Here is a 27,508-nt window from a genome sequence, read left to right on the forward strand (position 1 = left end):
GCCCTACCGACGAATTACCTTCCAAGGACGTTGGTGCTTCTGAAACGCCATCGGTTTCTGAAGGCGTTTTCAGACCGACGACTCTTACAGTCAAAACGTTTTCCAAGTCGAAGACTCCTTCCAAACCGAAAAAGGCTTCACTTCAGTCTCCTGTTCAAGGCCCTATGCCTAAGAAACAGATGCTCAAGATGGCTGAAGATTTGATTTCTCTTATCAGGGGTTCTCAGCCTCCTCCTGACAAAAGGCCTAGACTAGAGGAAGAATCTGCTTCCTCTGATCAACTGTCTATTTCTTCGGATTCCTCTGAGGACCAAGACTATTCCTTCTCTCCTTATGAAGATTCTGATGCTGAGGACTCTATTCCGTCAGCTTCCCCTCCAGAAGATTACTCTTTTGGGGAAACTTTACACACTATGAGGGAACATTTTCACTGGGAAGGCCAGGATTACTCTGGTTCCAAGAAAAGGCTCAGAGAGTTTCTTTTACTCCCCCAACACAGACCTCTAGCCATCCTTCCTGTTTTGGACATTGTGGATGATGTCTATTTAGAATCCAGTTTCAACCCTGACTCTCTGCCTCCGGCTCCGGCTAAGCCTGACAGATACTACAGAGTACCTGATTCCCACAAATTTCTTTACAAAAGCCCAGTAGCTGACCCAGAGACTATCTCCCAGGGTCCCAAGGGGGCTAAGTCTTCCATGGCTAAAAATCCAGTACCTTCTGAAAGAGATTCAAGAGCACTAGATAGATGGGGGAAAAGGTTTACACCTCAGCCACTTTAGCTATGAGAGCTCTAAACTGTCAATTTCATATGCTTAAGTATCAGCAATTTCTGATCTCTCAGTTAAAACAAAAGATAACCACCCTCCCTCAACAATCTGAATTGAAAGAAGTACAGGACTTGTTGCACGCCACCGAGCAGGTAGGGAAACATACCTTGCAATGTGGGTTTGATTCTTTAGAGGCCTCCTGCAGAGCAGCTGTCACTGGATCAGTTATACGTAGGCATGCCTGGTTAAAGGAACAAAGTCTGCCTGATCATGTTAAAGCAAAACTACTAGATGCTCCCTTACAGCAGGATGTTCTTTTTGGTGTTAAAGCAGAAGTTGTTTTAAAGAAAATGGAAGATAAGGCAAAATCAATGCAGACAGTCAAAGATTTCCTACAAGTACAACCCCCTCGCTTCAGCAGAAACTGGCCAACAAAAAATTGGTCCTTTCCAGCCACTGACAGGCCTCAGAGGGGTAAATACAGGTGCCCGAGGGGCAGAGGACAACCACAAGCTCAGCATAAACCTCGACAATGGGGCACTCCAACCCAGAAGGGAGGAGAAGACAGGTCTCAACCCAACAGAAGACAAACTCAATGACTTGCACCTCAGCTGGCCAAACAAAACTCTTTTGTCAGCCCCCCTGGGGGAAAGCTATCACTATTTGCAGACAACTGGCACATGCTCACAAAGGACAAATGGGTACTAGACATAATTTTATGAGGATACAGATTCCACTTTCACACCTTGCCAATAAAAAGAGGAATGCCACACCTGCCACTAAATCAAAGGGCAGAGGCTCAAAAACAAATTACAGCTCTCATGGCCGTGAGAGCCATTCAATGGTACCAACTTAAGAGCAAGGCCAAGGATTTTACTCCAGACTCTTCCTAGTACCCAGAAAAGAAAATGCTTGGAGACCAATTCTGGACCTTTCAATTCTAAACACTTACTTACAAGTTCCAAAATTCAAGATGCTAACACTACAGCAGCTACTTCCCATGTTGGGCAAGGAAGCATGGCTGGTAACGTTGGACCTCAAGGAGGCATACCTGCATGTCCCCATCAGACAAAGTTGCAGAAGATACCCCCGTTTCATTGCAGGTTCAACCCATTATCAATTCTCTGCACTGCCCTTTGGCTTATCTACTGCGCCCAGAGTATTCACAAAATGCCTGGCACCAGTAATTGCATACTGCAGACAAAGAGGAATTCAAATATATCTATACCTGGACGACTGTCTCATTCAAGCAGAAAGAAAAGAGATTCTCTTACAACATCTGGCTTTTGTGAAGCAACTACTGAATTGTCTGGGGTACACAGTAAACGAAAAGAAGTCAAAACTAGTACCCTCACAAAAAAATGACATTCCTGGGTGCCAGCTTGGACACAACGGCCCGGAAGGCTTATCTTACACCAGACAGGCAATTACTACTGACTCAATATTTCAAAACAATGGCAACAAAGACCCAATTAACTGCAAGAAAAATTCTGCAGGCTTTGGGTTTCATGGCATCTTGCATTCTGATAATACCATTTGCAAAACTGCATATGAGGAAATTACAGTGGTACCTAAAAAGCGTATGGTCTCAACACAGCCACAGCTTAAACACAGTGATATCTCTCATTCCCTGCCTTCAACAGGAATTTCTATGGTGGGCACAGGCATGTCACCTCAACAAGGGTCAGCCTTTCACCTTGCCCCCACCCAGGTAAACTATCACAACAGATGCATCAGACTATGCCTGGGGGGCACACATGGCAGGGCAATGCATTCAAGGCCTATGGACTGCAGAACAAAGAAAACTGCACATAAACCAAAAAGAGATGCTAGCTGTACAGAAAGCTCTGACAGCCTTCAAGGATCTACTACAGCCTGGACAACTTGCAATAAAGACGGACAACACCACAGTAATGTGGTACATAAACAAACAGGGGGGCACACATTCCTACCCTCTCTGCAGGCAAGCAATAATCTTATGGAACACAGCTCTGGCCTACCAAGTCCAGTTACAAGCTCAATTCCTGCCAGGACAGAAAAACACATTGGCAGACTACCTAAGCAGAAACATCAAAGATCCCCACGAGTGGAAGCTAGACCCACAAATATTTACAATGATAACTCAAAGATGGGGCCTACCAAATATAGACCTGTTTGCCAGTCCTCAAAACTACCAGCTGGCAAAATTTTGTACAAGGACATTCCACCATCAAGCTTGGAAAGTGGACGCTCTCTCCTTCTGTTGGAAAAACCTGACAGCATATGCCTTTCCTCCATTGCCACTTCTCACAAAGGTTCTTTTGAAGGTCAAAAAGGAGAAACCTCGAATGATTCTCATAGCCCCAGACTGGCCACTCCAGCACTGGTACCCGCTATTGAAGAATATGGCGCACAGCCCACCATGGATATTGCCTCAAATACCTCATTTGCTCACGCAGCAAGACAAGCAGTTTCTACACACCCAGATCAAAACCTTAAACCTGGCTGCATGGCAAATCAATTAAGCATCCAACCAGCCCCTCTTTCACAAGCAGTGCTGGATGTTATTCTAGAAGCCAGGAGGCCAAGCACCAGGAGGCTTACTCTGACAAATGGAAAAGGTTTTCTGCTTGGAACCAAGCTAAAGGCCAAGACACAACTCAGCCTCATATGCCTCACATTCTGCAGTATTTAGATGAGATGTTGCATAAAGGACTTTCCTTCTCCTCAATTAAAATCCATGCTTCAGCTATTTCAGCTCACTACGACACAAATTCACCTTTGTTTTCAAATCCTCTCCTAAGGCAGTTCCTCAGAGGGGCAAAATACATTAGACCACCTAGAAGAGCTCCTACACCAACATGGGACCTCAATTTTGTTCTGGAAAAACTAACGCTGCCTCCCTTTGAACCAGCTTTTTCTGCAGACCTTCAGTTCCTATCTTGGAAGACTGCCCTGCTCCTCACAATAACTTCTGCTAGGAGAGTTTCAGAATTGCAGGCATTTATGGCAGTGGAACCTTTCCTCATTTTTCATCAAGACAGAGTTTCTCTACGAACTAATCCTTCCTTCATGCCTAAGGTGGTTTCCAGTGTAGCTCTAAATCAAACCATCCACCTACCCACTTTCTACCCCAATCCACAGAACAAAGGTGAGAGACTTCTGCATTCCTTAGACATTCACAGGCAGCTTCGTTACTACTTGGACAAAACTAAGGCTTTCAGAAAAACTGACCAGCTCTTTGTTTCCTATGCTACAGCCTCTCAAGGGAAGGCCATATCCAAACAAACCATTTCTAAATGGATAGGCCATTGCATCCGATTCTGCTACACCCATCATGGGAAACCAGTTCCTCCTACCATTAGATCACACTCTACCAGGGCAACAGCTACCTCTACAGCCTTTCTCAGGGGGGGTTCCTACCAAGGAAATCTTAGAAGCTGCAACTTGGAGCTCAGTGCACACATTCACCAAACGCTATCACTTACCTCCTTATTCTAAGTCCAGGGCAGGCTTCACCACTGCAGTTTTGCAGGGCCTCATTGCCTCCAACTAACCCTCTATGATGCCTCCACCCTACCTTAGCTTTGGGACTCAACCCAAGTGTAATGACTGCAGCAGAGTAACACGATGAACATAGTACAGTTTTGTACCTACCATAAATGTAGATGTTCGAGTGTTCACCCTGCTGCAGTCCAGGTTACCCTCCCTCCAGCCCCTCTGATCTACTGGCTAATCCTCTGCTATGCCTTACTGATGTATTTGCTTATAGCTGAAGGGATTTTGTGTTTGTACAGTGTTCACACCATTGGGTAATGATTTGTATCACCTTTTTGGGGGCACCTGACATCTGGGGCAAGAAAAAACGAAAGAAAATGGCTTCGGTTGCAATATATGTACCCCTGGCGCACTGACGTCAGGGATGAGGCGACTGCAACCGACGTCGGACCAAGACTTTGGAAATCCGGCCGACTGCGGGACCGCCTGACGACAGGATAACCCAAGTGTAATGACTGCAGCAGGGGTGAACACTCGAACATCTACATTTATGGTAGGTACAAAACTGTACTTTCTGACCCCTTCTTCAAGGCTGGAGCAAGTGGGGATCAGGTTTCACTCTACACAGACGTCTGTGGATCCAGTGAGGTCAAGACTGGGCTTCCCCATGGCTCCAGCTTTCCATGTAGTGGAGAGAGTTTTCTCCACTGTGATGGAAAAGACATCCTTACCCCCCTCCCCCCAGGTCTACCCCATGCTCAACTGGCTACTGTAGACATATCCTGTCCCATCAGGACAACTGGTCCAGTCAAGCCTCGAGACTGTTCTCGTTCAGGACTCTGCTGGCATCTGAGTCCTGTCTAGAATCTTACACTGAAGACCCCTCTCGGAACCGAACGTATAAGAGGAGACACTCCGTAAGAGTCTTTAACCAAAGACACTGACTTTGGTGAAGGGGAAGGGTCCCCCAGGTCACTCTTTGAGGCAGTCTCATTCGGTGCAATACTCTAACTTTTGAGACAGAATGGTGGGTGGTCTTCTGATCCCCCTACCCAAGAGGAGTCAGTGTTCCTTGATGCTTTTGGAGCCAAATAGTCTACGACTTGGGTAGTCCCTCTGAAGGATGAGATGGTAGACATTATCCCATTCTGGGCTTGGGAGAATGCGGAAGTCACTGAGCCTATTCCCAAATGACCAAATACCTTGTGTACACCCAAGGATGAGGCTTATTGGAGCAAGGGTCCCTCAGAGGATGCTATTGTGATTGCAGCAGCCACTAAGAGTAAGCTCACTGAACAAGATTCTATTGTCCATCTCCCTAACAGAGAGTCTAGGGCATTGGACAGATTTGGGAAGCATATTAACGCCTCAGCTATCTTTGCCCTCAGGTCTTTAAATTTTCTGGCACATGTGAAAAAGTTTCAGAGGGAATTAATCAAACAGTTTTCCAAAACCCTTGTGGGGTCCATGTCTGTGGAGGACAAGAAGATGGTTTCTTCACGACTGTCCACCCTCCTGTCTTAATCTAGAACCTCCATTTCTCATACCTCAGAGGAAGCTTCTAGAGCTGTGGGTTCAAGAATAACCATTAGAAGGCATGTTTGGATGTGCCTTTGTGATTTTGCAGAGCTCTTCAAGTCTTCGTTCATCAATGCCCTCTCTGATGGATCCAAGTTATTCAGCGCTAAGGTGAAAGAGACATACTCTTGGAGTGAACAAGAAGGGAAGACTTTATCTGCCAGAGGAACCCTTTTTTTTGCCCCTCAAAGGACCTTCTCTCAATACCAGAGAGGCAGCAGAAAGATGTAGTTGAGAAAGATGCAAGGTTCTTCGCAAGACTCCTATGGAGAAAGATCTCCTTGAGGCAGAGGAGGGAGTTCTAATGGAAGACACTGCCTCCATGGCAGAGGAGACCTGCAAAACCAGGGTTTCAGAGCTCCTTTCTTGGAGAAACCTTTTCAGCATCCCTGAAGGATTACCCAACTGTCGCACTCTGGAAGCAATCTGAGGATGGTGACCCCTGTACTCACAAGCCTGGATATCCATTACCAAAGATAGCTGGGTACAGAATATAATAAGAGGTTATTACTTTATAGGTTCATAGGTTGGTACTAGGCTATCAGCCCTAGGGCCTATACAAGCCTAGCCATAACAATTCCGTGGGTATTTCTTCCCACACTATTTACTTCCCTGGACCCCTGTCTACCAGGGCGACTGACGTGATACCTGGGGTGAATTTCCTTTCTCCCATCCAATCGTCAAGGTTCCTTTTGAAGAGAGCCAAAGAGGCACTCTGCTTGATATATGTATGGGCAATCTAGTCCAGAGTCTGGGGAGTCTCTGGGTCAGGAACCTATCCCTCCAGCATGTTTTGTTTATTGTGATGACAAGGTTTAGATCCCTGGAGTGTGTGGCTCTGAGGGATTGGGATTTCTTTGTGTAGCATGTCCAGCAGCTCTGGGTTTGACATGGCCTTGTATGTTAAGCAGAGATCGCTTCTGAGTAGATGATATGTGACCGAGTATAGCTACATTTTTTTTTAAGGCGGTCAGCATAGGGCATCTGCTTTAGGCCTGTGATTCTTTTAGTGAGGTATTTCTGCGGCCTTTCCAGTTGTTGCAGATGTCTTGAGAGGTGCATACCAAATGGGGCGTTGTATTCTATAATGGGTCTAATGAGGGATGAGTACAGTGGGACAATGACCTCCTTTTTTCAGGATGAAAAGCCCTTAGTGATGAGGTGTGCCACATAGAAGGATTTCCTGACTGTTGTGGCGATGTGGTTATCGAAGGTGAGACCACTGTCCACCTGTGTCCCTAAGTCTCTTATCACACTTTCGGTGTTTAGTGTGCTGCCACCTATATGATAATTCATGGGTTTATGTTTTTTCCCAAAGGGGATAACTATGCATTTCTTGGAGTTGAGCTTGAGCCCATGGCTCTGGCACCAAACATCTAATTCTGTAAGGCCCTTTTGTAGAGTATCCACATCATTTGGGGATTCAATAATGGCTCCCAGTTTGCAGTCATCTGCGAACTTTGTTAGCCAGAGTCCCTTAGTGTTGGCCTGTACTTCAGAGAAGTAGATGTCAAACAAGAGCGGTCCCAGGACTGAACCCTGAGGTACTCCACTTGTCTGGAGCTGGATTTGTTGCTTTTACAGTGTAGGTTCTATCCTTGCCAGTTAGCAACCCATTGGGTGACATAGGGATTAATGCCCAGCTTAGTAAGTTTATCTATGATTCCAGAGTGGGGGGTGGTGTCAAAGGCCTTGGCAAGGTCTAGATAGGCTGTGTGAACCACCTTAGCCTTGTCTATGGCTCTGGAGACTGATTCGAAGAAGTCAGTCAGGTTCAGGAGACAAGATCTGCCCTTCACGAACCCAAACTGGGTGGGGTCCAGTGTTTGAAGGTTGCCAATGTCTTTGTGTATAAGTTCTGTGATAACACATTCCATGGCCTTGCAGATAAGGCTCGTCAGACTGATGGGACGGTAGTTCCCGGGATCCAAGGTGGATCCCCCCTTGTGGAGTGGGATAACTGTAGGGATAACTGTAGCTCTGCGCCACTCAGTACGCACAAAACCTGAGGTGAGTCTATGATTAAATATGACACTTAAGTGAGGTGCCAGTTCATATTGTAGTTCATGTAGTACACAGCCCGGGATGTCATTTGGTCCCATGGATGCTGTATTCTTAGCTTTGGAGAGTGCGTTTTTTACCTGTGCGGCCATTATTACCGGTATTTGGCAATCTTCCGGTATTGAGATGGGCCATTTAGGGGGTGAGAGGGGGGTGAAGTTGGCACTGAATCGATCTGCCAGGATATTGGCAGTATCCTTGGGATCAGTATATTTAATGCCATTCTGTTTTAGCTCAGAGCAGATCTGAGCATTGCCATTTAGATTCTTGATATAGTTTTAAAATGCCTTGTGGTTATCTTTGGAATCTTTGGCAATTTTATTTTCGTAACTAGCTTTGGAGGATTTTATGAGGTATCTCAGTTTCTTACTGAGGCTGGTAAGGGAGTTTTTTGCATCCTGGGATTTTCCTCTTTTCTGCAACAGTTTCTTCCTTTTGTTGTAAAGTTTGTTTATGGCGGGGGACCACCAGATTGGCTTCCTTTTTTTGGATGAGAGCATCTTGGTTCTATTTGGGATAGCACGATTCATGCATGAGTGGATGTGATCGTACAGTGCCTTAGTGTAGGATTCAGCAGTTGAACTTTCAGTTCCTGTCTGCATGGGTGTCATGAAGTTTGTCACTTCTGACTTGAGTAGCATGAAGTTGGCTTTGGAGAAGTTTTTTTATGGAGGTTTCCTTACTGGGGTGTGAGGGTGGGATGTGGATGTTAAGGGTGATTAGCTTATGGTCAAACCTGATTAACGAGGGGGTGACCATAGGTGTGGAGCATTGATTTCCCATGTTGGTAATGACCAGGTCTAGGATATTGGAGCCCCTGGTGGGACTATGGATTAGTTGATCCAGGGCGTTGGAATTTATGAATTCCAAGAACCGTTGGACAAAGGTGTTGGTACACGAGTAGTTTTCCCAGTTAATGGCAGAGTAGTTAAAATCACCCAGTATAAGGGTGTTTGGTTCTATCTTAATATTTTCCAGTATGTTTAGAAAGGTGTAGTGAGAATCTTGGGACATGGTGGGGGATCTGTAGCAAGCTACAGTTTGGATTGCAGTCTTACCTAGTGTTAGTTGCACCTGGAGAATTTCAGATGCATTGTGTTGGGCAACTAGCCTGGTGGTGTGAACATCCTTGGTGAATATTGACATTACATTTTCCCTTCTCCTTCCAAAACACAAGAAAAGAATTTCCGATGTTCCACGCAGTGAGAGGAAAGCAGCAGAAATAGACAAGCTGAGAGTCAGCCAACCAGTCCCTCCAGACCAACAAGGATCCGTAACCTACTCAAAATATTCCCTTTAGTGCCAAAGAAAATGAGAAGCCTAAGACCAATTCATGAAACGCACAGTGGTGCAACGGTAGCAGTGTCATCTCACAGCAAGAGGTTCTCTGGTCCGATTCTTGGCTGGGATGCCTTCTGTGCGGAGTCTGCATGTCCTCCCTGCATTGGTGTGGGTTTCCTCCAGGTGCTCTGGTTTCCTCCCTTGTTACAAAGACATGTGTCTGGAGCGTTTCTCCCCTGGCCTCCGCTGAAAATTGGCATGTTCCACATCGGACTTTTCCAGTTAACAAATGATAAATAAATAAAATAAATAAATGATTCACTCAAAGTTCCAGATGGTCACAATTTAGTCCATCTCGACACTTTCATAGAAGGACGATTGGATGAGCTTTTTAAACCTGTAGAACGTGTATTATCATATCAAAATACACAGTTGCTACAGGCGATATCTACGCTTCTGGCTGGGAGCCAGATGCTACCAGTTCAGAGCACCGCCCTTTGGTCTCACCACAACCCCCAGGGTGTTCACCAAGTGCATGGCAGTGGTAGTGGCTCACCTGAGACAGCACAGATTCCGGGTGTTTCCTTATGTAGATGACTGGCTTCTTTCTGCTTCCACCAAACCTTTACTGGTTCAAGCCAGGGACTACTTGCTCCACCTTTGTCTCCAGCTAGGCATAGCTAAAAACTAAACCCTCCCTACGCAATCTCTGGAGTTCACTGGTGCTCATCTAGATACCTGAACACAAGTAGCAAGTCTGCCACAGACAAGAGTGGACAGTACAAAAGCGGGCCTTACACATACTTTGTTCATTCACTTCTTGCCATATTAGTCTTACAGCTACTAGGTATGTTGGCAGCTTCAATAGTGCTGCCCTTTCACTTTACCCACACCCAAGGCCACAGTGACAGCGGTAGCCTCCTAATGGGGGGGGCTTTATTTGAGATGGACAATCCAAGGCATGTTGTTCCAAGACAGCGGACAGTCTTCTCATCAATAACCCAGAAATGAGACCAGTCCAAATGGCTTGGCAGGCTTTTCAAGATGCTCTCCCTGTACAGATGATTGCCATTCAGACTGACATCATGTCATGCCACTGCTCTGGTACATTATAAACTGATCGTATCCACTATGTCGGGGTGGAATGACAGTTTGCCAATGGGTGATCTTTTCCAGCTGCGTTCTCTTGGCAACACATATTCAGGGAAAAACCAACATGCTAGCAGACAAACTGAGCAGATCCATTTTACTTCCTCATGAGTGGTCTCTCAGTTAATCCATGGCTGAAATGATATTTCATTGATGGGGTCAGCTGTGCTATGGCTTCTTTGTTTCTCCCCTCAATGTTAAGTGCAGTAGGTACTTTGCCTTGATATGTCCAGATGGAGGAGGAGTCAGCGAGAGACTCTCTAGTTCACAATTGGCCCTCCAGACTACTATACACCCTTCCTGCCACTTCTCTTATTCCCAAGTTTATTTTGAAAGCATTGCAGCGGAAGAGCAGGATTGTCCTCATTGCCCCAATGTTCTTCGTGTTTCACTGTTGCAGTCATAACTGTAGGGTACTCCTGCCGGCAGGCAGCCCGAGGTCGGCCAGAATATCAAAGTCTGGGTGCGGTGTCGGCTGTTTCAGCCAGAACCCTGACGTCAGAGCGCATGGGTATAAAGCTGACAGCCGACGCCATCTTTTCCAGTCTTTCTTGCCGTGCGGTGCAAAGCAGTTCGCTAGTTGTTGGTTGGCGTTTTCAAGACAACGTGGTGTGATTGTCGTCGGTCCGAAGTTTTCTACTTCTCTTTTCAAAGCTAAGTACCCCGTTGGGGAAACTTTTTTCTTGCTCCTCCGATGTCAGAAAAAGTTAATTGTGTATCGTGTGGAAAACAAATACCTCATAAAGATTTCCACTCTTACTGTCTACCTTGCTTAGGCCCTTACCACGATGTTTCTTGTTGTCGGTTCTGTGCCAGGTTTAATTCTCGCACTATCAAGCGCAGGTACGATTGGGCCTTGAATTACTCCGGTAGACGATTTAATTATAGAATGTCGTCGGATACTTTACCGACTACCGGATTACAGAAGAAGCGCAAAGACAAGGACAGGCCTCTGAGGTCCAAACAGGATACTTTGCAGCCGGAGCCAGCTTCAGGTGTGGCGGTCGTCAGTGAGGCGCTTTTGCAGCCCCTGTCGTCCGCCACTTCAGAACCGATGGCCGACACGGACTCACATGGTGAGCCATCTAGGCCTAGTAATTTGTCTGCTGCAGGACCTTCGGACGTCACTCCTTCAGATGGGTCCGGAACCGCTGTGCAGGTACCGGCTTCTGAGGGGGTCTTCAGGCCTTCACACATTACTATTTCCACAAAGACAAAAGCTAAGTCAAAGGCTCCTGTTAAACCCAGACTTTCTGCTCAAGCTTCTTCGGATTCAACTCCTAAGACTCAGAAGCAATTACTTCGGATGGCTGAGGATTTATTAACTATGATTAGGGGCTCTCACCCTCCTCCTGACAAAAGGCCTAGACAGGATATCCCTTATGATTCCTCTGATCAGGCTTCTGTATCTTCTGTTTCTTCCTCTGATCAGGATTACTCTTTTCCTCCATATGAGGATTCGGATGCAGAGGATTCTGTTCCCTCTGCCTCTCCCCCTGAAGATTTCTCTTTTGAGGAAACCTTACATGAGATGAGGGAGCATTTTCATTGGGAAGGTCAGGATTATTCTGCTTCCAAAAAGAGACTCAGGGAATTTCTTCTTCTCCCTCAGCACAGGCATTTAGCTATTCCTCCTGTACTTGATATTGTGGATGATGCCTTCTCTGAAGCTAACTTGAATCCTGATTCCATGCCGCCTGCTCCTTCTAAGCCTGATAGATTTTACAGGGTCCCTGATTCCCATCAATTCTTATTCAAGAACCCTTCTGCTGATCCTGAAACCATTCCGCAGGGTTCCAAGGCTGCTAAGGCCGCCGCCTCTAAGAATCCTATCCCCTCTGAAAAGGATTCTCATGCCTTGGACAGGTGGGGAAAAAGGTTTATACTTCAGCTACCCTTTCTATTAGAGCTTTAAATTACCAGTTTCACATGTTTAAGTATCAACAGTTTCTTTTATCTGTTTTAAAACAAAGGATTTCTACCTTTCCTGCATGTGCTGAGGACAAGGAATTACAGGATGTGTTACATGCTACTGAACAAGTTAGCAAACATAGTTTACATTGTGGTTTTGATGCCTTAGAGGCTTCTTGCAGGGCGGCTGCCTCAGGAGACATGCTTGGCTTCGTGAGCAGAATTTACCTGAACAAGTTAAGGCAAAATTGCTAGATGCCCCTGTTCAGCATGATGTCTTATTTGGGTCTAAGGCTGAGGTGGTTATTAAAAAGATGGAAGAAAAAGCCAAGTCTATGCAGACTGTAAAAGATTTCTTGCAAGTACAGCCTCCTAGATTTTCCAGAAATTGGCCCTCCAAAAATTGGTCTTTTCCCTCCTCTGACAGGCCTCAAAGGGGAAGATATAGACGCTCCAGAGGTCGGTCGCAGGCTCAGGCCTCTTACAGATCTAGACAGTGGACTGCTTCTTCACCTAGAAGGGGAGAAGACAGATCTCAAACCCAAAGAAAGCAGACTCAATGACTCCCTCTGTTGGGCTTCAGGTCCTCCTTCCCTGGATGCCCCTCTCAGAGGAAAACTTTCTCTTTTTTACCAAAATTGGACTCTCATTACCCAGGACAAATGGTGTTAGACGTGATTTTGAAAGGTTACAGATTCCACTTTCACACTCTGCCAAGGCCTTCCGGCTGGCCAGATCTGCCAAAACATCAATGGACAGAGGCCTTAAATCAAGTGGACGCTTTATTAGCCTTAAGAGCCATAGAACCTGTTCCACCTCTAGAGGTGGGGAAAGGTTTTTACTCAAGACATTTTCTGTTCCCAAGAAAACTAAACTCCTGGAGACCTATTCTGGACCTCTCAATATTAAACACCTTTTTGGAAATTCCAAAATTCAAGATGCTTACACTTCAACAACTTCTTCCAGTGCTCTCACAAGATGCTTGGATGGTAACATTGGACTTAAAAGAGGCTTACTTACACGTCCCCATAAGACAACAATGCAGAAAGTACCTCAGATTCAAGGCAGACTCGAGACACTTCCAATTCTCTGTACTGCCATTTGGCTTATCTACTGCGCCCAGAGTTTTTACCAAATGCCTGGCTCCATTAGTGGCTTACTGCAGACTTCAGGGGATTCAGATTTACCCCTATCTGGATGACTGTTTAATTCAGGCAGACAGCAAAGACCTTCTACTTCAACACCTACATTTTGTTCAACGTCTTCTCCTACTACTGGGATTCTCAGTGAACACAAAAGTCACATTTGATTCCTTCTCAACGAATGACCTTCTTGGGAGCTCTTTTGGACACAAGTTTACAGAAGGCCTTCCTCACTCCAGAAAAACAGTTACAGCTGGCTTCAATCTTCAAGACCTTGGCAGCATTGACTCAGATCACTGCAAGGAAATTCCTGCAGGCTCTGGGCTACATGGCCTCTTGCATCCTGTTGATTCCAAATGCGAGGCTTCACATGAGGAAACTTCAATGGTACCTAAAGAGTGTATGGTCTCAACATTGCCACAGTCTGGATACAATGATTCCACTGATTCTCTGCCTCCAGAAGGAATTCCTTTGGTGGTCCAGGGCGTGTGTTTTGAACGAAGGCAAGCCCTTTCGTCTACTTCAACCTACTCAGCTCATAACCACGGATGCCTCGGATTATGCATGGGGAGCTCATTTTCTAGACAAATGCCAACAGGGTTCTTGGACAAACAAACACCTTCTATGGCACATCAACTTGAAAGAAATGTTAGCAGTCCAAAATGCTCTTCTAGCCTTCCAGACTCTTTTGAAGCCAGGACCTCTGCTAATTCGAACAGACAATACCACAGTCATGTGGTACATAAACAAGCAAGGGGGCTCTCACTCTTACCCCCTTTGCAGACTTGCCATGACCTTATGGGATACAGCCCTAAATTTGAATCTGGATCTTCAGGCACATTTCATTCCAGGAAAACAAAATCTCTTAGCAGACAGCTTAAGCAGAAACATTTTGGATCCTCACGAGTGGATGTTGGACCCCAACTTATTCAGCAAGATAACTGCAGTTTGGGGCTGTCCTCAGATAGATCTGTTTGCATCCCATCTCAACCATCAGTTGCCTCTCTTTTGCACCAGGTCCTTCCACAAGACAGCTTGGAAAGTGGATGCCCTGTCCTTCAGCTGGAGGAATCTTTCGGGATATGCCTTCCCTCCTTTTCCTCTTCTGCCTCGGGTATTGCTAAAGATAAAGCTAGACAAACCCAGACTGATCATTTTGATAGCTCCAAATTGGCCTCATCAGTTTTGGTACCCTAATCTACTGCACCTTTCCTTGGCCCCTCCTTGGAGTCTTCCTCTGACCCATTCTCTACTGTCCCAGCATCAGGGTCAGGTATTTCACTCTCAAATCAAGACTCTCTGTATAGCAGCTTGGCTCATCAAAGGCAATTGATTCCTTCTTCTCTTCCTAAACAAGTTTTGGATGTTCTTTTGGAAGCTAGGCGTCCTAGTACAAGGAAATCTTATGCTTATATATGGAAAAGATTTTGTATTTGGATGCAAGATCGTGGCTCTGATCCTTCAATACCTGATAATCTCATCTATTTTACTTTATCTCTCAGACCTTTTGATTAAAGATCTTTCATTTTCTTCCATTAAAATTCATGCTTCTGCTATTTCAGCACATTTCAATTGTGATCCTCCCATTTTTTCCCACCAGTTGGTCAGACAATTTCTGAGAGGAGCTAAGAATTTAAAACCTCCTAGAACTCCTCCTGTCCCTCCTTGGGATCTCAACTATGTCTTGGAAAAGCTTACTTTGCCTCCTTTTGAGCCTGCTGCCTCTGCGGACATTAAGTTCTTATTCTGGAAGACAGCTATCTTGTTGGCCTTGACTTCTGCCAGAAGGGTGTCTGAGTTACAAGCCCTCATGGCCGTGGAACTATACCTCATTTTCCATCAGGACAGAGTTTCCTTGAGGGCCAATCCTACTTTTATGCCTAAGGTTGTTTCTAGAGTGGCTCTAAATCAGACCATTCACCTTCCTACCTTTTTTCCAAAACCCCAAAATAGGGGGGAAAGGATTTTGCATTCATTGGACGTACACAGGCAACTACGTTTTTACCTGGACAAAACTAAAAGTTTCAGAAAATCAGATCAATTGCTCATTTCTTTTGCTTCCAGTTCTCTTGGTAAAGCCATTTCTAAGCAAACTATTTCCAAATGGATTGCTCATGGAATAAGATATTGTTACTCTCTTTATGGAAAACAGATTCCAGGTACAGTCAGGACTCATTCTACTAGAGCAGCTGCCACTTCAGCAGCCTTTCTCAGAGGAGTTCCTACCAAGGACATTCTGGAGGCTGCCACTTGGAGTTCTGTGCATACTTTTTCCAAGCACTATAACCTCCCTTTGTACTCTAAGTCTAGGGCAGGCTTTGCCTCTGCTGTCTTGCAGGGTCTTCTAGCTGCTCCTTCTACTTCATAACCTCCTCCCGTATTCTCAGCTTTGGGATTCTACCCTACAGTTATGACTGCAACAGTGAAACACGAAGAACATAGTACAGTTGTGTTACCTACCATAAATGTAGATGTTCGAGTGTCTTCACTGTTGCAGTCGGTGTTTCCCTCCCTCCAGACCCCTCTTGTTTCTATTTGCTTACTGTCTTTCCTTTTCCACTACCTTTCTGGTGTATTTGTGTTTCCCTTAGGACACCTTTTGGTTTTATGGGGGCTTCTGACATCAGGGGCAAGAAAGGCTGGAGAAGATGGCGTCGGCTGTCAGCTTTATACCCATGCACTCTGACGTCAGGGTTCTGGCTGAAACAGCCGACGCCGGACCCAGACTTTGATATTCTGGCTGACCTCGGGCTGCCTGCCGGCAGGAGTACCCTACAGTTATGACTGCAACAGTGAAGACATTCGAACATCTACATTTATGGTAGGTATACACAACTGTACTTTCTGACCTCACCAAGTGTGGTTTTCCTTCCTGTGGCCTCACCCTACTTCACCCTCCCTGGGAGCTGGATCCTGTTCAGGACATTCAGTCTCACCTGGACATGCAGTCTCTCAAGCTGACTTGCATGATTTCTGCAGTTCCAGTGATGGCTAGAAACTCCAGGCTTTCTTCCCCATTCATCACATTCTTGTGTCTCCCCTAAAAGCATCTACCAGGAAACTTTATAAGAGCAAGTGGAAACGATTTTCTATCTGAGCCCAACAGAGACATTAAGACCCCTTTTCAGCACCAGTTAAAGTGATTCTTGATTTCCTGTCTTCTGTTTTCAGCAGTGGTGCTAGTTATTTGACAGTAAAGGTGCAATTGGCTGCCATCTCAAATTGTCACCTAGGCAAAAATCTTTTTTCTTTAGCTATTTTTGAAGTTGTGTAAAGCTTTTCTTAAGGGCACCTTTCTGCTTCATCCTTCTGTTAAGGACCCTGTCCCTCCATGGGACCTTAACGCTTATCCTTCAAGCTTTGCTCAGCCCCCTTCAGACCATCAGAATTAAAGTATTTGGCCTGGAAAACACTTTTCCTAGTCGCAGTTACATCAGCTAGATGGGTATCCCAGCTCTAGGCACTTTCTTCCCAGTCACCTTACCTAATTTTTCATAAAGGTAGTGTGTCCCTTCGGACTTAACTCTTCCTTTCTGCCTAAAGTTGTGTAAAGAAGCAGACTTTTACCAGTTAATTCATCTGAGTCTTCTTTCCAAATTTTTCCAGCAAAGGGGAATACATGGTTCATTTATTGGATGTTCATAGACCACTCAGATTCTATAGTCACAGAACTAAAGACCAGAGAGCACCTGTTTGTTACCTTCTCCAAGACTAAGTTGAATATAGCAATTTCAAAAGTAACTTTAGCCAAGTAGCTAACCGATTGCATTGTTTTCATCTACAAGAGTAAATGTTTATCATTACCCAAACATTCTAAAGCACATTCCACCAGATCTATCGTTGCATCTTCCACCTTTTGGTCCAAAGCTTCTACACATGACATTTGTGTAGCTGTTACATAGGCAAATGATCATACCTTTATAGCTCATTGCAAGTTGGATTTTTATCTAGGAATGGGACAACGTTTGGCTCTGCTGTACTCCAGAATAGCCTTCCTTGAAGATTACTCTAGCTGGGGACTCTTATCTCGTCAGTTGAGGAATGGACAAAAAAAGAGAACATCAGATATTGCACTCACCATAATCCTGCATCTGTGTTGTCTGTTTTCACCTTTCCTTAACTTCCCACCCACCAATCTCCCTTTTTAACTGTCTCCTAGTATGTTCTAAAGCGTGTTCCTTGTCAATATTCCTATGTGGGCTCCAGGGCTTGCTTGCTTGTTTTCTTTCTTTCTCCCCCTACTTCACCCTGTAGTAATAGCTGTGTTTTTTTTGTGCCTCAGAGGTTGTTAATAACTGGTAATTTTTCTCATATTGTGACTAGCTGAATAGAGGGTAAACTCAGTCTGAGGTAACTGAGGAGAAGGGGATTATGGATAAGGGGAGGAGCTTGAGCTATGAAGCCTAAAGTCTGTCAAAGTGGCTGAGGACAGATCTGATGTCATATCCAAGACCCATCAGTTGATGGACTAAAACAGACAACACATATAGAGAGTTAGTGAGTACATAACTATAATAATCAAGTATCCAACTGTCTTTTTGGGCTGTTTTCCTTCAGTGAGATTTCTATACTAGCAAATTGAGGAGTAAACTTTCAGTCGTATCCTGCCAAACCCAAAATGGTCCTCACTTGTATTTTAGTTTGGAGAACTGGCCAGTCTTTTATAGCTTCACCTTTTTTACTTTTGGGGTTATCACCCTACCCACCTGCTACCTTTTACATAGCCAAAATACAACACAGGGAAGGAGGATGCATTTTACACATTAAACATTAGACATTAAAAATCAGAATGAAATTAGCCCCGTGGCCAAGCATTTCCTTGAAAAACATAATGGTCACCCAGATAGTTTGAGGTTTTGTATTTTGGGTAAACCATTTTGTTCTGAAAGTGGGGGAATTTATATTCAAAAACTACTTGAATTAGAAACTAGAATGATTTTGAAATATAACACATTAAAGCCCTATGGATTAAATTTAGAATTAAGTATTTAATGATTAATATTAATATAATGAATATTATTATAAGATATTATTATTAACATTTTTGTTAGATAAGATAAAATTGTTTATTATGGTTTTGATATTATTTTGTATTAAATTTTATACTATGTTAGTTACTATGTGCACTTTGGATGTATGACTTGAAGGCATTTTAGAAAAATATCAAAAAATACTATGTGATCACTTTAAGACTTGATTGATAAATTAGTTAATTAATTGAACTAATAAGAATAATTAGTGCTAATCAACATGATTTTTATGTATATATACTGTTGGTTGCACATTGTACTTATGATCCTTTGAAGGCGAAAGGCTGAGGTACCAGATCGTAATAAAGAAGAATTACTGGTTTTGGTGTTGGTATGTGTTTGTGAACTGTGAACTGTTGCTGACTTTCGTGAGTGTATTTGGATTGATGCATTTTACCATCTGTAGAAAGATTACCAGTGGTGGCTTCTGGTTGACTTGTGCTACTGCTCTAATGAAAGAACCATGGATGGAGTGGAGTTTTAACAAGATGTGGGCAACTTGTGCAGGGAGGATGTGGATGTGGTCCCTCAAGTTAGGGTAACTATAGCCCTTGTTGACATGTTTGGGTAATATGCATATGCAGATAGAGGGCCATAGGTCACCTTTGCTTTGATGCAAGTGTTAATTACTGTCACCATCTGCAGAGGGTGTTAGGCACAAACTCCTTGATGTCTGCCTGTATAATGGCCCCACTGGCTGGTTCTTACAGTGGTGTATCTGGAAGATCAAGGTCGTCATTGCTAGGGAACAAACTGGCACAAGTCCAGAGAGGATGGCTTAATGGTCAGCAAGACAGAGGGGAAAAGTATATAAAAATAAGCATTCTAATTAGATGAACATTTTGGAAATGTTATATGCATACTATTGAAACATGTCCTTCATAAAATATATGGAATTCTATCTAACATAATAAGAGCAGTCTTGACATAATGTTATACTTTTGATGTTTTTAATTACATTTTTTAGCTGGATTTTGAGATTATTTATTTGTTCTTAATGTTATATATATATATATATATATATATATATATATATATATATATATATACATATATATACATATTTCATTTAGATAGCATATGTAATGGTTTCAATGGAGTGTAAGTGTCTTTAATTATGACATCAGATTTTATGCTAACCAATCGGTTTTACACAGTAGTTATTTAAATGAATGGTTTCCTTGTGCCTTTATAAGTCTGAGGAAGCTAGTATGGTGAAAGCGCTAACTTCTGTATAATAATATTTTATGGTTTATAAAGAAACGGGTCGTTCCAGTTTCGTTCCTATAAAGTGAACAGCTGCTGTGTATGGTGCTGGTGGACGTGTTTATCATTTTTTTGCTTTATATTATTTGTGAAGCCACTGGAATCTTTACCCTTTGGTGGCGTGTGACTTTATATATATATATATATATATATATATATATATATATATATATATATATAAAAAGAAAAACAAACAAAAAAAATTTGCAGGAAAAACGCAAAACCTTCTAATCTGTTAAATAGTTAATTTTCTAAGCTCCAAGGTACAGGAGAAAGCTTCCTACCAAACTTTGACCACTTTACCTCAAGCAAGGAAAAAACAAATCCCCAGAAAGTATGAGAGTTCTACTTGCCATTTCTTCCTGCAGTGAACTGAAGGTTAAGGTTGGGCTCTCCCAGAACCACAGCACCTGGATGTAAAAGCAATGATCAGTCAAGTTTCTTCCTTCCCCCTCCCCAACAATCACCTCCCCTTCTGTCCTGTCTACTCCTATAAGAATTGGGAGGCTGTCTAGACCTCCTTGCAGAGGAATCGGAGGAGATCATTCATGTTTGTAAGTTGGGGGGTACATACTATATTTTCTAAGCAGAGTCGGATTCTCTGAAATTCCTCCTATTACCAAGGAGGGAGATACTTTATTCCACCCTTGCTGGTAGACAGTTATTGCAAGGGAGAAATCTAGGGCACATGGCCTTATGTTTCTTTAAACACCTTTGATAATTTATCACTTAAGACATAGGCACACGTGCATGCATTAATAGAAAAGAAAACAAACGTCAAGATTTTTTATTTACATAAGTTATACATTACATATGTATTTTCTGTCTTTATAACAACTGTCATTCAGTCCAACATTACATAAATTGTTCAGTTCCTGCCTCCCCTTAAACCTCACTCCTCCCCCTAAACATTATTTTGCATGTATTGTTTTCACAAATTCTATTAATTTAAAGTTTGCTTCTGCTCTTTTCTAAAGATCCCACTTCCAGTTCTTTTATCTCTCTAATATTTTAATTATAGTTGGTTTAGTTTTTGATTTCCATTTTCTAGTAATTGCTTTTTGGCAGCCAGTAGAATTAAACTTAATAAAGCTTTACGGTATCTTGGCATTTCAGCTCCTGTATCTTGGCTCAAAAGAATAATTTCCTTAGTAACAGCTATTTGCTCCCCCAATATTTTCTGACAGAGTGTTCTGTAGGAAATTTTATTTTTAACGTCTACCAAGTCATTACACACCCAACAAACATATTCCCAGTTGCCTGTTTCTTCCCTGTCACACCTCCAGCATTTGATGTCTGCCTGAGGAGACATTATTTGAAGTTTGCTTGTAGCAGAAAATACTTATGCAAACATTCCTAAGCAAAAATCTTAAACCTGGATTTTGCTTGCTTGTGAGCCATACATCCTCCCATTGTTGCCTTATAAACTGCTTTTCAAGTCTCTGTTTTCTAACCTCCACTGATTGATTCTTATTGTTATCATGCAATATCGTATAGGCTATGTAGATTATCCATTTTTTAACAGCAGCTTTTTTTCTAGATTCTACTAAAAACTCTGTCAGAGCATATCTTTCCCTTGGGACTCCCCTATCCCTTTCTCTTTGCTATATTCTGATATCACTTCTTGATAGAGAAGACAGCTTCTAACCTTCAGTCAACAGTTGTTTTTGGTGTGGTCCCACACAATTCTCTTTCTAGATATTTGATTCTAATACCTTGGTTTACTGAGCACTTTTCTCCAGTAAATGTCACCCCTCTCTTGCCTCTTTTTTGTACCCCCTACTTGCAGTCATCCCCTATTGGCAAAATCTCCTTTCTCCATTCTTGTATTGGCTCAGTTCTTAGAATAACGATACAAAATAATTGTAAAAGACTCAATGACAAAAAAGGAGCGAAGGTCCAGTCCCTCAGTTAGCAACAAACGTATTTATTACAGTTATTTAAAGAAGTTTGTTACTGAGGGACTGGACCTTCGCTCCTTTTTTGGTGGTACAGTTCTTAGAATAGCTTCTGTAACTATTTTGAATACAATGTTCTCAATATTCTGCATAGTTACTGTTATCCTTAAGAATCTGCATCTAAAATGTCACACTCTCCTTACTTCTTGAAAACCCACCTTCCCCAGGTTCATCTTTTATCAGTTTCCACTTTGAACTGTAAGCTTCTGTCTCTGTTATGTGCATCATCCTTAACTGAGTAGCTCTAAAATATCCCTACAAATCAGGTGATCCAAAACCACCTTGTCTTATTTGGAGGATTAGCTTATCCCCCTTAACTCTTGTCCTCTTCCCCTCTCAGATAAATTCTTTCACCTCTTTGTGGCCTTGCTTTTCTTGATGGTGCTACTGAAAGACTCTACCTGAAGAAGCTACAGTGTTACCTAAGGAACTGATGGTGTCAGCGTGTCCAGCTGCTGCAGTATCCCTTTCCCTCAGTAAGAATTACAGTGCATAAAGAAAGAACCCATGTGGTGGATAAGTCAGAATACAGATCATTATAGTAGTACTGGGACCCAGAGTCTCAACTTCTGCAATGCAACTTGGGAGTTGCATGTGGCAGACATGAAGATCCAGGGTATCTGTGGCAAACACTTCTTGAAAATAAAGTACATATATTTGAAAAAGATGATGGCAGTTATTCTACCCGTTGGAGCCTTCAAATCTATTTGTAAACTGGGAGCCTTGAATGTCCTTACAGACAGCAACACAGTCTTATCATACTTAGAAAAGCAGGGAAGAAACTCTGTCATGCTCGCTGTGCAGACTAGCAGTGCAATCTTGGGATTTGGCTTAGGAGTAGGGCCTTACTCTCAGGGCATCTTGTATCCCATCTCGAGAATGTTGTAGCAGACAAGCTGAGCAGTACTCAGACCTATACAAACTGTTGTTAAAATAGGTGTTTTCCTGTATTTGAGCCACACGTGGCTTGTGCTAGAAGTAAACCTTTTTACATCTCCAGACAACAGATTTTGCACTCAGACCCAAACTCAAGTTATTTGGGTGATGTATGCTTTATCCATAACATGGACAGGTCTCTTTTCTCTGCATTCTCTCCTGGTTTCTTAATCATTGGGGTATTGCAAAAGATGAAATTAGAAAAGCCAAAAATACTATTAATATCTACCTGTTGGACAAGGCAGCACTGAGTTTCTTTCCTGCAGAACTGATAGTTTTGCCTCAGCAGATGGGCCTTTTAACTTGGAACAAAGGCTCCCTACTGCAACCTGGCTGAGAATTCTAAGGCTGATACAGTGTGGGAGATTTGTCAGTCATCCCTTTATGTAGATGTTTTCAGAGGATATATATAAAATTGTGAATGATTCTAAGGGACCCAACACGAGGAAAGCTTACCTTGTTAAATGTAAAAAGATTCTCCCTTTGGTGCCTTATAAAAGACCAGGACCTAAATACAACACAGGTGTCTCTGGTTCTCAGATATCTGTCAGACCTGTGTGCCTCTTTGAAGGTGCATGTATCAGCTTGCCTGACTTTTGACTCCACGATGGTTCCATTTGCCAGGCAGTTTCTTAAGGTGGTGCCAAAAAAGGGATTTCTCCATCATGGGGCCTAAATTATATGTAAGAAAATCTTGATCATATTTGAAAACATCTACTTTTGTTACCCTCAGATACTTCTCTTACAAGAATGTTTTATTTGTGGCTGTTGCATCAGCTAGAAGCATTATAGTGCTGCAGGTCATCTTGTATACCAATCCCATCTTCATGCTTAAAGCAATTACATAATTATCCTTGAACCACACTAGTGTCCTCTCTATTTTAATTTCCTGCTTTTGAGTACGAGGGGAAAAGATTTTACACTCCCTAGATGTGCATAGGCAACTGAGGTTTTATTTGTACTGAACGAAGCAGATCAGGAAAATAGACTAGTTGTTCGTCTCATTTGACAGGGCAGAGAGGTGAAATCTGGGAAAAAAAAGCAAACCATACTCAAATGGCTAGCACACTGCTTCTGCTGCCCTTTCAGTGGTAAAAGTATCCCGGGGATGTTAGAGCCTGTTCCAGTAGGGCCACTGCAGCCGCTACTGCTTTTCTCAGAGGGATTAGCACTTAATCCATCCTAGAAGCAGGTCATTCCTCCATACCTTCTCAAAACACTAGTGTCTTGGGTATTGCTGTTAGGGCAAGAGCGTTTTTTTCCATGGCCATCATACATGGTCTGCTCTATACATATCCCTCTCAAGGCCAGCTACTCATTACTGCTTGAGCTCTGGACATCTATCCAGAAGTTGACTGCAACAGTGAATATCACAATGAGCATATCACAGTTGTGTTGGAAACTTGTAATTGTAGATATTTGAATATATTTCCTGCTGCCATCGAAATTCTTTCCTGCCATTCCCTCTGTTTCTTTCCTGGGCATCCTGTGATGGGAGTGAGTATACTATTCCAGCTGTTCATCACCTTCCCCCTATATTCTTTTACCAGACACCATTTTTCCTCTGGACATTATGGAGCGCTCCACTGGGAGGGAGTTGTCTGGAGCCATATGGGTAAAGGATAGAGCTTTGGAAGTCTAGCTGACTGTTGGGCACAAGCAGGCAGGAATCCCTAGAAGTTATGACTGTAAATGAATGTACAGTTATGGTATGTTCCCAAAAGAGCTGTACTTCCTGTGGCTAGGATGTAGCATATTTGACTGATAGCAGGCAGGGGTACTGGCAAAATGTTTTAAGAGTGTATGGTGCTGTTTATAGCCTTGTCATGTATGTTTTGGTAACATGATTGTTTTGTTTTATGCAGTTTCAGCAAGCAATGTTTAACAGGCAAGCACCAGAAGAAAATGCAGAACCTATTTCTGTTTCAAGAATTGCCTGTTCTGGGTATATTATGGAAGAATTTGCAAATGAAGATATGAGTGACTCTGATTTTCCTCCTCCTTATTCTGAACTTTTCAAAAATAATCAAAGTACTGCAAACCAAGTTCATGTGGCAAGTAATGTTTATATGCCTCGTCCACAAGCTGTGGGGTCTTCCAGCCAGCCCACCTCTAGTACAGGATCTTTGACAAATTCTGAAAAAGGATTAGGGGTATCAGGCTCCCAAACAGTACATGGTGACAATACTGAAGAAGTGGACGAGAGTGATAATGAGAACATGCATGAACCAACAGAATCATCTGATAGTGAATATTTAGTAGGAGAATCACGGCCTGTAGTATGCCCTGATGGGGACTCAGCATCTACTCAGACTTCTCAAATTTAAGAAGAAAATACAGCACTATTGTTCATTTATGCTGCATATAAAGGGGTCTGAAAAACTTTGTTAAAAAGGAGAAAAAGCATTTCAAATTCAGAAATGTCAAGGTTACTTGCAAAGAAGATTGAAGACTCCACATTTAATGGATTGTTTGCCTTTTACAGTATAATAACTGCAATATTTGTAATAGATATTATTAAAATGTGGGGCATTTATTACTGAAAATGTATTTTGAAGACGCTTCTAGTCAGATGTTTAGATTCATAAGAAGTGGCAGCTGATAGATATCATGCTCATTTTGGTACTGTGAGTCGAGCCTTTTTGGAGCATGGCAGTTGCAAACATGAACATGATCTGTTTCATACTTTGAAGAAATTCCTGTTAAACTAAGAGTATTACCTCTTGTACTACTAATTTGCCTTGATGTGCAGCGAATGAGAGAATTCAGTTGACTGGCCTTTAAAATGTCATAGAGTTTTGTTCTCAGAAGAATGCTGAAGTGTTTTAAGTATATATTCTGAGTAGAGTACAAACTGCTGACTTCTATTAGACTGCACATTATGTTGATATTATTTAAGATGATGTATTTTGGGCCAGCATTTGACAGACCTTGTAATTTTTCATGCAGGATGGTTGCCTTTTTTGTCTAAAAAATACTGAAATTAATGTGCACCCTAAATAGGAAACAAGTTTTTGAACACTGTATAATGATCTTATCCCAGTACTGACTGACTTTGCAGAAAAAAAGAAGAGTATTTATTTTTGTTGCACTTAAATCCTCTTTTTATTTTATTGATGTACATTATGTTGTTAATCATAAGGTTAAATATTGCACCACTAATATCCAGTTTTATATATGTTAATGCCTCTTTCTCAGATTTTTATAAAGGCTGCTTATTTAAAAAAAAATGCATCTCATGAATTTCAGACTGATAGTTTGAAATTTTTCAGAAATTAGAGATGGTGCCACTGGAAAATAATTTAAAATACAAAAAAAAGGAAACCGCAGAAATTTGAATGTTGCCGTACATTGCTACAGGGTTAGCAACAAAGTGCTAATATATATATATATATATATTTTTTTTTTGAGAGTGGGTAGGTGTAAATAGGAGAAATTTTATTTTAATGCTCATTTACCCAATCCTTCTATAATAAGATACAGTTGCATTATTTGTAAAATTTAAATAAATACTGTTAAATTCATTCTAATGACTAGTTTCAAAATATTAAACACACTGTCATTCATATTTTAAATTAAGGTTTCTTTTGCCTTACCATGAATATGAGAACTTTAATTTGCCAGAATTAAACATTACAGTCCATGTTAAGAACCTTTTCTACTTGTCCTTGGTCATTATATGATCTACAATGCACATATCCCAAGAGTGTGATTACAATTAGGAGAATAACATTCAAGTCAAGTGTCACAGACTAAACTGAAGTCCTAAACTTTGCAGTGTTTATTCTACTAGATTCCTTTGTGCCAAATAAATTGTGTATTTATGTAACTAAAAACAGAATAACAGTAAAATATTTGCTTTATAACGCATCATATTTAACACCATACAAAATAAAAATGTCTTCAGGGCTGTCCATTGATTTAACCATATATTAAAATAGTTAAGTCATCCTTATCAGAGCCACTTAAAATGTTTATTAGCTAAGATCTCATAAGTTGGCACATCTCATCTACACCTGTTTGATGTGGGCATCTCCAGCAGGTTTAGTTAAATGTTTTACTTTCCTTCCTTTTCTTTAGTATCCAAAGTCTTTGCTCTCCAATTTTCATTACACTGTGCTTTCTCAGGCTTTTGGCTTTTAAGCTACATGCTTCTACAAAAATGAGGCACAGATGCTTCATCATTACTAGTGTTAGTTTTTAAACATTATTAACATATGATTAGTTGCATTCATTATCTTTTCAGTCTTTTGAAAATATTTCACATTGTCCTGCTTTATCTGCAGTTGATCATGTGACATTAATTGAACTAGCAAGTTTCATTATCAGCTTCCTACGCAGTGGTTTTGTGTTAACCACTAGCCTATGGGAAGTAACATTTGACACTGCCTCACAGAATAAGTTTTTTCAGTATAAAACTTTATGGAAACTCTAACATGTAGATGTACATGTGGAGCAGAAACCAAGGCATTCTTGTTTTCTCATACGAAGAGGCATAGTTATCATTTTTTTTCAGATACTGAAGCCTGAGTCAGCTGAGTAGCTAATTTGCACAGTGGATTCTGCTAATGCAGAGGGCGCAGTGGTGCAGCGGTAGCATTGTCGCCTCACAGCAAGAGGTTGTCCGGTTTGGTTCTCGGCTGGGGTGCCTTCTGTGCAGAGTCGGCATATCCTCCCTGCGTTCATGTGGTTTCCTCCCATGTTACAAAGATGTGTCTAGAGCATTTCTCCCCGAGCCTCCACTGAAAATTGGCTTTGTTCCAAGTCTGACTTTCATGGTAAACAAATGTTAAATAAATAATAGCACTGGCTCATTGATGGATGCATAGTCTTGTGTTTGAGACTTATAGACCGTATTATATATATATATATATATATATATATATATATATATATATATATGTGTGTGTGTGTGTGTGTGTGTGTGTGTGTGCTGATCTTCAGAGCAA

The 27,508-nt window shown here is 42.2% G+C and overlaps 1 protein-coding gene across 1 annotated transcript in view; it reads left to right on the plus strand.

The window, feature by feature from the left end:
• ABRAXAS2 (abraxas 2, BRISC complex subunit) overlaps positions 1 to 26,208 on the plus strand; it is a gene marked incomplete in the record, with an annotated part of 1,016,818 nt that extends 990,610 nt beyond the window's left edge. The window contains 1 exon segment of the mRNA XM_044056200.1: positions 24,425 to 26,208. Coding sequence (XP_043912135.1) covers positions 24,425 to 24,886 — 462 coding nt within the window.
• Positions 26,209 to 27,508: the final 1,300 nt, after the last annotated feature.

This window comes from Protopterus annectens, chromosome 14.part0 (genome assembly GCF_019279795.1).
Source record: "Protopterus annectens isolate FY-2018-M chromosome 14.part0, PAN1.0, whole genome shotgun sequence".
NCBI lineage: Eukaryota > Metazoa > Chordata > Ceratodontiformes > Protopteridae > Protopterus > Protopterus annectens.